Source organism: Poecilia reticulata, chromosome 10, assembly GCF_904066995.2.
Source record: "Poecilia reticulata chromosome 10, P_reticulata-male-v2, whole genome shotgun sequence".
In the NCBI taxonomy this organism is placed as follows: domain Eukaryota; kingdom Metazoa; phylum Chordata; class Actinopteri; order Cyprinodontiformes; family Poeciliidae; genus Poecilia; species Poecilia reticulata.
This window is the reverse complement of record NC_088839.1, coordinates 22,859,884-22,873,346: the sequence shown is the minus strand read 5'-3', so window position 1 is coordinate 22,873,346 and position 13,463 is coordinate 22,859,884. Positions and strand designations below refer to the sequence as shown.

Sequence of the window (13,463 nt, the reverse complement as noted above, 5' to 3'; positions counted from 1 at the left end):
TGGATAATTTTCAGATATTTTATTTTTAATCAAGATATTTACTTGCAAACTTAAAGTGTCAGAAAAAAAGAAATTGCGCTCTGGTCCATGTATGACCTTGACCAGGTCAATTGGATGTAAAATCCAATTAAACTCTCAGAACGAGATTTTTGATTACTTTTAAACTATCTCTCTAATGCACAGCTTGCTTAACCTCACTGTGGTAAAAACCCCAGGCAGTTTTTACACAAAATATAAAATTAAATTTTTTTAACAATGCAGCACAGTGCTGACAAATTACCCTCTGCTATGCAGACAAATAAAGCACAAAAAGCCCTCCGTTTCCTTCCATCTATTTGTCCATCCATCCATCCCTGGATCAATTTGCAGAGACCAAAACACAGAGAAAGCTTCAGGAAAATGTGTGGGCTGCCAAGAGATTCTCACAGCATGTTTGAATAGCTTTTTTAAGGGCAAAATGGTGTATTTCGCACACTGTGCTATACAATTGCACTATCAAATAACTGTTACTTTGTCTTATAAAAATGCTGCATATATCACAAATAAGTTAAAATAAATTTTAAATTGGAATTTTATGCTTTGAAACTTCCCTCTGTCTCTTTAAGAAGCTTCTACTCCGACACTCCCTGCCTTCAGCATGTCGTCACACCCGTTCTTAGGAGCACCGGACTGAGAAGTACAATAAGCTCAGCACCATCACCAATTGCTGAGCCCACCATGTCTGGTAGAGTTGTGTGGGGAAGGTGCAGGGGAGGGGTTCTTTGCTTATACTGCAGCTCCAAAGAGGAGCTTTGGATGAGTAGGTAGTGCTTTGTGAGAACAAGTGTTCAGCTTTGTTACTTCAGCCATGATCTGCATCTTAAGACCTTTACAGAGGAATGGAGACAGGGTAGTACAGACTAGAGCCCAGCTGCTAGGTTTATCTCTTTCTTTGCCACGACAGAGTGGAGGAATACTCCCATTATTGCTGTCAATGTACAACATATATTAAACTAATATTTCACCTTATAACATTAATAATAATCACCGAAGACAACGTTCCTCTCATTGCGTGAAAATGTTGCTAAACCAGCATGTCTTTTGCTACTTAAGGCCTTCTTGCTACTACTTTTGTTTGGATCTCTCCTGATCAAATGCAATTTAAATGGCTTGCTTGAATAACTGCTGCTGGGGGATAAACTCTTATCCTGTTATTCTGAGAGAGTCTGACAGAGGTGGCCTTGTATACCCTTTGCTGTTTTTGATTAACTTTCTGCAGCCTGTGGCTCTGTTTGTCTGGACATTTTGGAAGTCACAAAAAGCTACTTGATTCCTGCCAATCAAAGCCGCTGATGCCTTTGGCTGCTTTGTCTGTCCTGTCCTAGAATACATAGATACACAGTTTCTGTCCTTCTGTCTCCTTTCATGTCTTTTTAAGTAAGCTATAGTATGTGGACACATGTGGCCTTTTAGCTGATTGAGAAAGGAGGAGTGAAAAGTTCTTTCAGAGACGGGGAGATGCTACAATCAGCTGGGGCGACAGGAATAATGGTAATGCTGGACTTGAACACAAATGTCTTGGGTTTTCAAGGCACATCCAAGAGATTGTTGATGTCAGTTGAACTTCACATTGCCAGGTTCAAGGCTAAAGAGTTAATTCCCCCACCCCCTCAAAGATTGTTGTCAACAGAAACATCAAAGGCAATATGAAATTCAGTGGGGTAGAAACGAGGTGGGATCCCAGGGAAAAAATCTTCACATAATCTTTCTTTCATTTCCTTTACTAGTGAGAAAATAACAGCGTTGACGCTGTGAGTACCACAAAGCTTGTGAGTAAATTGGTTGATGCCGATAGACAACTGTAACTGATTGCTGTTCATAGCCAACTAGTTAAAGTCTTCAGGTTTTCATGTACAGTACGAGTAGTGTGATAATCAGTTTTGGAGAGGAGAGCTAAAAGGTATGAAATATTGGTCAAAATCTTATTATGAGTTTAACAATGTGACAGTTTGCACAAAACAGTAGTTTCTGTCAAAGTCGAAATGTTCAAATAACATTATGAATAGAAAAATGATCTACTGGATAAACTTTACTGGACAAAAAAAAAAAGTAAATGGATGCATTTCCTTTTCAACAATATTAAGTTGCTGTATATATCAAACGTGCTTTAAAAAACTTTGACTTTGGGATTTAATGCTTTGAAATCAGGCCTTTGTCTCTGACACTGCCTTCAGCACATCATCACAACAATGTTTCTCCATTACAGGATAAAAAACCTTCACTCACCTTGGTTCATTGTTGCCTTTTATAAAGGCTATCACAGGTCTGTGTGTTCGGTCATTTATTTCATTGTGCTTAAAAAAGATGCTCTATTCTTTGTATGGCGAGTGTGTTTTCTGAGTAGAGCCATTGTTACTCTGAATACTAAGAGCTCAAAACACACATTATAAGTGGGGCAAATTTCTCCTGATAATATAGCTCATAATTCTGTTATTCAGCTCTGCGACCCTGACCTCTACAGATAAATAGTCTTCCGAACAGAATCTACTTTAACTCTGCTTATACAAGCGGCTCTCCTCTCTAATGTTATGTTTACCACTATGTGTGCAACCTGCCACAATCTGCCACCTCCCAAGAGCTGAAAAAGAAAGCAAGGTCATTCTTTTTAATCCTGAGACAAGGTTCAAGTCTTGAAAGATACAAGTCAACTTTCATATTTAATGTATTCAAGAGTAGTTTATTGTATGTTGAGCCAAACATGTTCCTAATATTAACTCTTCCACCCTATGTGGGTCAACTTGTTTTTCTTTTTTGTTCAGCTGGATTGCCCGATTTTTATGCTACAGGGGTGAAACTTGCTTGAAAGCTGCTTTTTATGTGCGAGAATAAGGAAAAACAAACTTCTCAACAAAGTAATGAAAAAGGTGAGAGATATTAGGATTTTAAAATACTAATTGAATCAAATAACTTCCAAAGAGAATGAGCAAAATTAGTGTTAGTTAACACAGATTAAACAAAAATTAGGAACAATTCTCCCCACCACTTCCACACATCCATTTTCTTGCACCCTTGTCCCTCAGTGGGGTCGGGAGGGTTGCTGGTGCCTATCTCCAGCTAACTTTCTGGGCGAGAGGCGGGGTACACCCTGGACAGGTTGCCAGTCTGTTGCAGGGCAACACAGGACACACAACCATGAACACACACACTCACACCTAGGGACAATTTAGACAAACCAATTAACCTAATAGTCGTGTTTTTGGACTGTGGGAGGAAACCGGAGTACCCGGAGAAAACCCACGCATGCACAGGGAGAACATGCAAACTCCATGCAGAAAGACCGGGGCCGGGAATCGAACCCAGAACCTTCTTGTGCAGCCCACTTCCACACAGTTCTCATAAAATACTTTCATTACATAAAAACAGTTTTAACAAATATGTTTAAAAAATATATAAATTCTTATCAATGTTACATACTGCAGCTTCAAGCAAAGATTTAATTACAGCTACAATATAAGCCTGCTGTGCCTCTGTTTACAAAGGACAGATTAATCATCTAAAAATGGGTGCAGTAATTAAAGGGAACACTTCCTTAAATAATTTGGATGGGAGAGGATCCAACATGCAAATCGAAGGTTTGGAAGAAGCTAATCATTTTCATAACTCAGAAAGCTTGACTGACTCAAAACAGTCCAAACACACATCAGGTTCTGAAGTTCACTAACTGGGGCTTGAGTAACTACATTTAATCTTATTTTTCATAGAATCAATATTATTTATGAAGAATCCCGTAAAACAACTACTGCTCAGAGTTGGAAGAATTAATGGCTCAGAGTAATGAGTCAGGAAGTTTGGCAAAAAAGAAGAAAAAACGAGCATTATTCTTATTCTACCCTGTTAATGATGACAAATATGATGTTCTAGCTTGGCAAAGTGTCTTTTACAACAGCAACAGACTCTTTTTTTCTAAGTTAAGCAGGACTCCTTCAGATGAGGAGAATGCCATTTTCTTTCAAATTTCCTGGTTTTCTGCTTTTAAGTACACGGCTCTGAATTACACCAAGGAGCCAACCTGGATAATTACCTTCCATTTTAAGGGGCTACATTGTCTAATGCCACACACAGTGAGAAAGTAACACTATGACCAAGAACATCAATTTAAGAAGAACTAGAGAGAGAAAAAAACGTCATCCCTCTGCTGTTTTTCTGAAATTCTGCGAAAATTAAGCATGACAAGATTTTTTTTAAATTATTACAGTATTGTCCGATAGATAGATGTATAGATAGATTACTAGGTTAAGGATGTTAAAACATGGTCTGTGTTGTGCAACAGGAAGTCCGATTTAGCTATTAACTAAAAAAAGTTGCTTATTAGGGAAATTATTCATAAAGCTAGTCATTTTGGTCAAAATGATCAATTTGGGGCACCACCTGATGTTCATGAAAATAATAGTCAAAGAATTATTCATCAGTCTCAGTTCTTGTTAATAAAATCCTGCCTGACCAGGCTTAGGTTTTAAAATAAAATATTAAGGCACTCCAGCCTTATATGTGTGGTTTATTCCACACATCAGTGGCGCAACTACACATTATTCAGGTGGATGCAAAAACATAGATCGGCGCCCCCCCCCACCGACCGAGGGACGGAACGTCAGGGTGAAGGAGCGACGCTCACTCAGCCCCCCCCCCGAGGCAACGATACGTGAAGGGTAAAACTCGCTACATTTACCTCGTCATGTGTGCGAGGTGAAGGAGCGTAAGGCGCGCATTAGTGTACGGGAAAACATCATCGGCGCGCCGCCCCCTCCAGACGGGGTTTTGGCGCCCCCTCTGGTGCTGCGCCCCTATGCGTTGCATACCCTGCATACCCACTTTTTGCGCCACTGCCACACATATATGGAATAAACCCAGATTTCTGCCCAATGCCCTGCAGTTTACAACAACAACAAGCACAATTCAGCATTACAGTTAAAATACTTGGATCAACAAACTCAATATGCTATAAATGCTTGACTAAGTACTAAGAAAAGGATAAAATGATCAAACGATACGCTCCTAAAAAACAACACCAGTAAAAATATAGAGAAAAGAAAAATAGCCAATAAATGACGCAGTGATTTCACAGTTCAGTTTGACTTGTCGAGTTTGAGAAACCAGGAGGAAACTGGAAATGAGGCCAATTGTTTTAACTAGCAACACCAGAAATACATGACAAATAAAAATGTGAAGTAACCCATAGAATGAGCTCTGACTAAATACATTCAGTTAATCAATGCCACATCGACAAACAGGAATATTGACATGAACTACATCAAAACTTGAAACAAGATCCTGCAGGACTACAGCTCATCACATGCTCTGCAGTTTCAGAACCGAATTTGTACATTTCACACTGTGCAAGCTCAGTCTTGTGGAGTCGTCACAGAATCCTCTGTCTTACATCACAGCAGAATATTTCAAATTAAACTAAAGGACAATCTTGTCGGAACATTTTCACAATATGGAAGAGACTTATTCTAAAAACAATTAGATTTTGTTTTAATTTACTGAATTTAACACATGATATCAAAGTGAAAATTTGCTCTAGACATATTTGTAATTTTATATTTAAAAAAAAAGTCAACAAACCTTCTTGCTTTGACGCTCAAACGTGAGCTCAGCTGCATCTGATTTCCACTAATGAGCTCAGAGATGTTTCTGGAACTTGACCGAAGTCCACCTGTGGTAAATCTGGTTGACTAACCATGAGTTGGAATGGATCACACTCATTCGTTTAATTCAAGGGTGCCCGAGTCCAGTCCTAAGAGGCTCCATCCTGTGGCCCTTCTCCAACACACCTGAATCAAATGAATGGGGGACTCTAGCCATCTGATTCAGGTGTGTTGGCGATGGGATGCAGGGTGGACCAGTCAGCAAATGCAGGCCATTTACAACTGAAATGTTAATTTGTTTCAGAAGTGAAATATATTAATTACAGACTGAAATTTTCAAAAACTTTATTTCTGTTAATTATGGTGATTTTCCACTTAAAACATGAAGGTTTAGATTCAAATATTGCATCAGTCCAACAAAAATACATTTTTCTACATAGATGCGAGTTTAATATAAAGTATGTTTAATACCTGCTTTGATATTGTTGCTTTCCAAAGATAACTTTAGTCTGGAAATAAGCCTCAATGGAACATGTATAATAATTTACTGAATAGACTTGTACACTGCTGACATAAGGTAAACCTTTGAAACTGGCTTCTGGGGTTTTTTGCGCAAATGTATGGAATAATATTTCAAATGTAGGAAAAGCAAAAGGTGCCTTTTAATAATAATTAAATAAATAATAAATTAAAAGTTTTTTTTTTCTTCCTTGCAATTATATGCATATATACAGTGTTTTTACAAAAGAGGAAAATCTCATACACTTTGCTGTTTTTGCTTTATGGACCTTTTTTTCTTTTTCTTCTGGTACAGTACAAATTACAGAGAATAAAACGTGTTCCTCTATAATCGGAGTTTTCCAGATTACAGGGAACATCTTGTAATCATCCGATTCAGGTGCAGCTTTCATTTTGTCACACACTGATAAGACAAAGAGGCACTTTGAGACGGATAACATCATATTCTTTCCAGCGTTTAGCCTTTTCTCTTTGTAGTTTAAATGCCATTAAATGTTGCCTTTTCATGGCTCACAGATTTTTTTTCTAAAAATACAAGCTTGTTGAATCAGATGCCATCTGTGGAAGCAAAATACTGAGGAAAAAACTGCAAAAAGTCACAGCAGTGTAATTTGCTAAATGGCTGGTGGTAAATCTTGAGCTGCAGTACAGTGACACTGCAGTTCTAGTTCTCAACTTGCAGAAAAGAAGTGAGCAGTGCCCAGTCCCCAACACACACACACGCACCCCAACACGCACACACACATGCACCTTTTAACATGTTGCTTGTTATTTATTGTCCTCAGGAGAAGTTTTCTGCAGCACCATCTATACTCTGGGGGGTTTTCGCCGAAACCACAAGCAGACAGCTGGAAATAAGTCTGTTTTGTGTATTATGGCTTATCAGGAGAAAAATGTGTGTGTGTAGGTGTGTGTGTATGGTCTGCTCAGATTAAAGCCTGTCAGAAAGCCTTAAGATCAAAGCTTTTGTGGAGCCCAAATCTTATCTGTCACTGGGAAAGCCACACAGTTTTGTCTCTTCCATCTCAGATAGAAAGCAAAGTCACTCAGCCATTGTTTTTCACTACATCAGTTTGTAAAGTTAAAAACACTGATTAGACTGTGAATGTGCCAATAATGCTGCAAGTGCACCGCTGACATGTTGACTCCTCTTCTTACCTTTGAGATAAGCTTCAATCAACATATTGATCATAGATTAATTTCAACTGGCTTTTAGGTTCCCTCTATTTTTTAAAAAACGTTTTGTTTATGGTAATATTACATGTTTTTACGCATCCATTTGGGTCTCAACTGCCTCCAAAATCAGCCCAAGTACCTAAAAGAAAACATCCGACCCTTTTTTGGCAAAAAGTTCCTTTTTATATATTGTTTATTTTCTTTTAACACCAAGGGCATCACTACTATGCTACTAAGCATCTGTCTCAAAAATAATAGAAAAATTGTTTATATAATCAAAGTTTGTGGTAAAATAGTTTTCTATGAGTACAGGTATGGTTTTAATTTTGTTTTTTAGTGTGATTCTAAAAACCAGATAGCTCATTTTATTTTCTCGTATGAGACCAAAGAGATGAATACACAGCTTTTCAGTTTTATACATATATATTGATTTATTAGAAACTTAATTCAGTTTTGTTTAGTTTGCCAATGTATTCTGTTTTATATGGAGATAAAACAATGCATATAAAAGAATTCAGAAAAATTCTAATTTAATCTCTCTAGTATTTTATTATTGACTTTTTTGTTCTTTTATTTTTTTCAAAATTAAATAGTTGTTAAATATTTCAGTCTCGTTTACTACTGCTGTTTTATTTTTGTCTATTTTCACTTGCCTACTAAACACACATTTGTTCTGGAAGCAATTGCTGTTGAAGAGCCTCTTTAATAAATAATATCATAGCTACAGAGGTCAAACATTACTTAACTCCAGTGTCTTGGAGAAATATATCAGCCCTGTGCTTTCACATTAGTTACAAGTTCCTGCACTGTATTTAGTGCATAAATGTGAGGCACTTGTTTAACACAGCTCCAGCCTGGAGGTTAAAATTAGCTCCAGTAACAAGTGAATTCACCAGAGAATTGTTCCATCAGGCTAATGACTATGGCCCAGTAATGGCAGATCAATGATTAGAGATGATTAGTTTTTTTTTTCCCTGGCTATGAATGGAGTTTGCCTGAGTTGTTGGTGCTTGCTAATTTGAAGTCATTCCCTGGAGGAGAACAGCTGCAGCTGGAGGATTTACTGGTGGAGAAGGCTGGATTCTGTCGGGCCTCGGGTCATCTTCAGCCTGAGTCAGGTCCTTTGGCTCGCCACGTCTCTCTGATGGAGCCCTGAATCATTAGCAGCTACGCGGATTCATTCTTGTTAAGGGATTCTAATGGATAGATTTGTCTCATTACATTTGGCATCTCATTAGATGCACATACTGTTGGACAAAAGGTACGCGCACCTGCAGAAACACATCTACACACACAATACACTGCTTCTCACCATGCCATTCATCAAGACAGTGTAATGACCCAGATCAATGCAGCCACAGTGGGTCCCTATGAATAAGCTTTGCACGGTAAGACTGAATGATAGTTAAACTTGTTTATGAAGCCCTGCATTATAAAGTAACACCAAGAGTTATTGTTTAATTAACACTGATAAATCTGTCACAAGAAGCACAGTGAAAAAGTCATTAGAAACATGTTGGCTGGATAAACTATTTGACACATCATTTCTCATTCCTAAAATTAGATATTCTTTGTATTTTATACTCTGTACCTGTCTATGAAGGGATCATTTATCTGTGTAAATATAGATGTTTCGAAAGTAAATTTTTAGACTCCAGGGAGAGATTCTGCAGCTCAGGTGAAACGGAGAATCTGTTGAAAACAAATAAATTGAGATGATTTTAACTAATCATAAATTTTTAAAATAGAAATTTAGAAATTACTAAATTTCACTGAAGTACATCATTTTTAAAAAAAATGTCATTATTGAGTATACAAACATGCAACTTCATATATGTTCATATTATGTTCTTTGATTTGGAACAACTTTTGAACATAGTTTGAAAGTGATCGTCTTATCGCCTTAATTTGAAGATCTACTAATCATGAAAACCACTTTCCATTACAGAAGTTGATTTCTCATTACTTTGTTCCACATACTGGAATTGTTCACCAAGACATTTTTTTAACCAGCATCACAAATTCCCTATTGCATTTTTTTAAAATAACATTTTGTGATCTGTGGTACCAAATTTCTTTTTCAGAGCAGCTTATTGTTACTCAAGTCAACTTTTTCTTCTCCACTTTTTTCTGAAATTAATTTAGTCTTAGATTTGGTAGAAGAGTCTTGTAGAGGTTCCCCTGACGCCTTCAGATGTTCTATTCAGTCCATTTCAAAAGTCTGCTGAGGTCCAGAACCTGCAGGAACCAGCGGGCTGGCTCCTCACCTCACCTGCAGTCGTCTTCTGCTTGACTGGAGATCGCCTGAAGACTCCACAGTTTCAATCACTAACCAGCCAGGCCTGGTGAACTACTGGGGCTTCAGTTATTTTTTCACCTGGCTGTTCGCCCAAGATCAGCATCGTCTGAGTGCTTGACCCTCCAGAGCTGGGCCACTTGCCCGGACTATTCCTGTACTGCAGGGGGGGCATTTACTTGGATCTTAGAGCTTTAAAACTCTGCACCTTTCAAATGTTTTGTGAAAATAAAGTTTGTAGATAAAAGAGTCTTCAAATTTGTTATACATTGTTTTCCTCCACAGTTTGCAAAACTGCTTCGTGCAGTTATTGACTCTTCACCCTAGATATGAACAGAATCACATTAAATGACAAATAAGTGCTGTTTTTATCCTGCATGTTTTTGTCTGTGCTATCGTACGGACTGATGACTGCAGTTATAATTTAATGCTTTCTAACCTCTTTAAAAACTCCCAGAATGCTGATACTTTCAGCCTTTACACAAAACATGAAATACAACATTCATTAAAAGACATAGCTTAAAAACACATCGTTTGCTCACACGTCAGTGGTTTGTCATCCAGAAGTGCTCCCTTTAATTACTCAGTTTCGTCCTTTTGTTGTAGCTACCACATTCACAGTTGACACTTTTTAAAAACCTAATTTAAAAACTAAAACACTGAACTAAAGACCAACAAAAACAAAGTGAATGTTTGAACCCGATAAATATATTCCAGAAGATATTACTCATAAGCAAATCTGAACATGATAGAGGAATTTAATTAAATATTATTTTTCCTTGATTGTATTTGTGCCGTTGCTACCGTAAAACACTCATTGAACGGATATCAGTCACAACTCGCACAAGTGGTTAAAACTGCAACATACTAACAGTGCTTTGCTGAACATTACAGTTAAACATATAAACTATAAAACTTTACATTTTGACAGCAGAACAAGTTTATCTTACACAGATCCCATTTCTCTTTTTCAGTACATATCATGAAAATTAAACTCAGTTTGAGAAACTGACATCAAACCATACAAACTGCCACTGATGGGTTAGTGTGGTGAAAATTGGGTTATGCTATTGTAGTTTGTTACAATGCTTGTCCGTAAACTTCAACAGTCTCTCAGTGGTTGGTTGTTACAGGAGTGATGATCAAGGCAGCTGAATTTTGTCCTCCCTCATTGATGCAGGGACTGAAGAAAGGGAAGAGCTTTGTGGTGAAGCTGTTTCCCGTAAAGGAGAAGATGATTGCCCTTGCGTCCACATCGTAAAAGGAAACTTGTCCTTCCTCATAGTCTACAAAAACTCCAACCTTTTCAGGTATCTGCCTCACTGGCAGGTTTACAGCGGGGCCAGCATTGGCTGTGAGCCCATTTCCATTTCTATACCAGATGGTCCAGTATCCATTCTTCGGACTCAGTCTGATATCCCCCTTCCTGTTGATAGACTCACTCACCACTCCCAAATCCCACTGAGGTTTGCCTTTCACCTGAACCTCGTAGTAAAACTTTCCAGAGGAAAAACCTTCTTTTGCCAGAACATTGAGGACCTTTTGAAACCTCTCTGGTTTGTTGTCGACATTCCTTTTTTGGTATCCAGTGGCAACTTGCTTCCCATCAGCTGAAATATTCAATAAAGGGTGTGCTGTGTCAGGATCGAATGTCACATCTACAGCATACCGCTGCTTCTCTCTAAAGGTAGGATCGCACAGTGTATTTATTTTACTTTTGACCGATCTCTGCAGCTCCTCCATGGCGTCTTGTATTGCAAACTCGGCAGTGTTAAGTTTCAGATCGGACCAGTCCTTTACCTTGGGTGAAGATACTGTAAAAGAAAGGGCATTCTCGAGAAATGTGAAGTCATCATCTGTGAGAGAAATTTTATCAAGTTGTTCTTTTTTCTCTTTTATTTGCAAAATTTCTGCATCCAGCTCTGTAGTGAAATCTATCCCGTCTTTCTCAATCTGTTGCAGCTTTGTATTGATTACCTCAGTCAGCTCAATTTGGCTTCTCTGAATGTAATCCACAACAGCAGCCATCACATGGTTTTTGTATGACAGTGCTTGTTCTGCATTTTTCCTGACCCCGTCCAACCAGGATGGAATGTCAAGACTTATCTGCTGACGTGTCTCGATCAATTGATCAGTGCTTTCCTTGTCTTTCTCCAGCTTAGTTTTTCTTATCTTTGCCTCCTCTTCTAAAGTCACCACCGTGTGCGTTCTATGGTCTTTGACTTTGCAGGACAAACAGAGAAACATTTGATCTCCCCTGCAAAAGAACTCAAAAGGTTCGCCATGTGTCTTGCATAACCTGTTCTGGAGGTCATTGACTGGCTGGATTAGCTTGTGTCTCTGTAAGTTGGGTAATGTTTGATGAGGCTGCAGGTGTGTTTTGCAGAATGACATAAAACATACTAAACAAGACTTCACAGCAGCGGACTTGGGGTCTGTGCACAGATTGCACAGCACTTTCCCAACCAGTGCTTCTTGAAGGGGTGAAGACGACTTCCTTCTCACTGCGTTTTTGAATCTTTCCGCCATATCAGCAATGAAAATATTCACCCGGAGCATTGGCTTTGAGTGATACGTCTCTTTGCACAGCGGGCATTCAAAGAGACGACTAACTGTTTCCCAGTGTTTTGTGATGCAATCTTGACAAAAAGTGTGTCCACAAGGAATTGACACAGGTTTCGTGAACACATCCAGGCAGATAGAGCAAGAAAAATTATCATCACTCATTAGACTTGTGGCAGAAGCCATTTCTAGAAGAAAGAGAGAGAGAATTAATTTTTATAACATAACATCTGTTTCCATCTAAGTTCACATATAAAACTCCACAATAAACTTGTGGAACAAAACATTACCTGATATATAAAGACTTTAGTGAAACTTGTAAGAGAAGCTTAAACTTGTCCCCGTCTCTCTTTTTCTTTCTGTTTCACTTTGGTCATGTGATCTGACTTCCTCATAGCTCTGAAAACAGTTAACCCTTAACAGGCAGACATAGCCAGCAGCTTTGTTCCCCCTCTATTTTTCATTTTCAGCTGAGCTTGGTCACAAAGGAAAAAAAAAATGTTGCAAATCTATATATCAAAGGCCTGCATCTCCAGTGATTTTTTATTTAGTTGTGCATAATTCATGTTCCTCTTTGACTGTTGCCAGTGTATTTCTGTCTGAAAATCTTTTCATGTACAGTTTGACCTGCCAGTGGATTCAAAGTTGTAAAACAGGAAAATGAAAAATTCACAACTTTTACATGACAAGTGGATTTTGGGAATCGACACACAAAGCTGTGCAGTCAACATCATCCTTTTGTTCCATAGAGAAACAAAGGCTTTTAATATTTCTATGTCTATGAGGAAAAAGGTTTGAACATTTAGCAGGGGACTATTTTTGTGTATTTCTGAATGGAAGGGATTTTGCTAATTCAATTAAAAATATTAATCTCCTTTACTGTTACAGATTTTATACACACAATGATATATTTAATTTTTTTCCACATTTCTGAGAACTATACATAAAACCAAAGAAAGAAATGTTATGGTCTAAGTCCAGGCTTCAAGAGCAATAATCCTGCATGATTACATGCAGCCCTTCTCCAGCTCACCTTGTAGGAAGTTCCTGAATACTCTTTGAACAGTATTGTGAACAATATTGTCTTGTTTAGAGATGTCAAAGTTAATATCCCTCTGAACTTTCCCTCATTTCCTGATATAGAAATCAAAATTGTCACTGTTTTTTGATAAGGTTTTATGTTATTGATCAGCACAAGTTAAGAATGTTTGTTGTAGTGCAAAGTAATGACTCACAGGAGCTGAATGTACAACACCCTTTGTAGATCTTTACTGGCAAAAACG

General features: G+C 38.1%; 1 protein-coding gene across 1 annotated transcript; it reads right to left on the bottom strand.

Moving 5' to 3' along the window:
- Window positions 1–10,107: 10,107 nt before the first annotated feature.
- LOC103471518 (E3 ubiquitin-protein ligase TRIM21-like) lies at window positions 10,108–12,599 on the bottom strand. Its single transcript, XM_008420566.2, has 2 exons — window positions 12,471–12,599; window positions 10,108–12,368 (listed from the first exon to the last, which is right to left on the bottom strand). Exon 2 carries the CDS (start codon window positions 12,364–12,366, stop codon window positions 10,732–10,734), a length of 1,635 nt encoding a protein of 544 aa, XP_008418788.2. The 5' UTR covers window positions 12,367–12,368; window positions 12,471–12,599; the 3' UTR covers window positions 10,108–10,731.
- Window positions 12,600–13,463: the final 864 nt, after the last annotated feature.

Coding starts and splice junctions, on each gene's coding strand:
- LOC103471518 (XM_008420566.2), bottom strand. CDS start 12,366: ATGGCTTCTGCCACAAGTCTAATGAGTGATGATAATTTTTCTTGCTCT.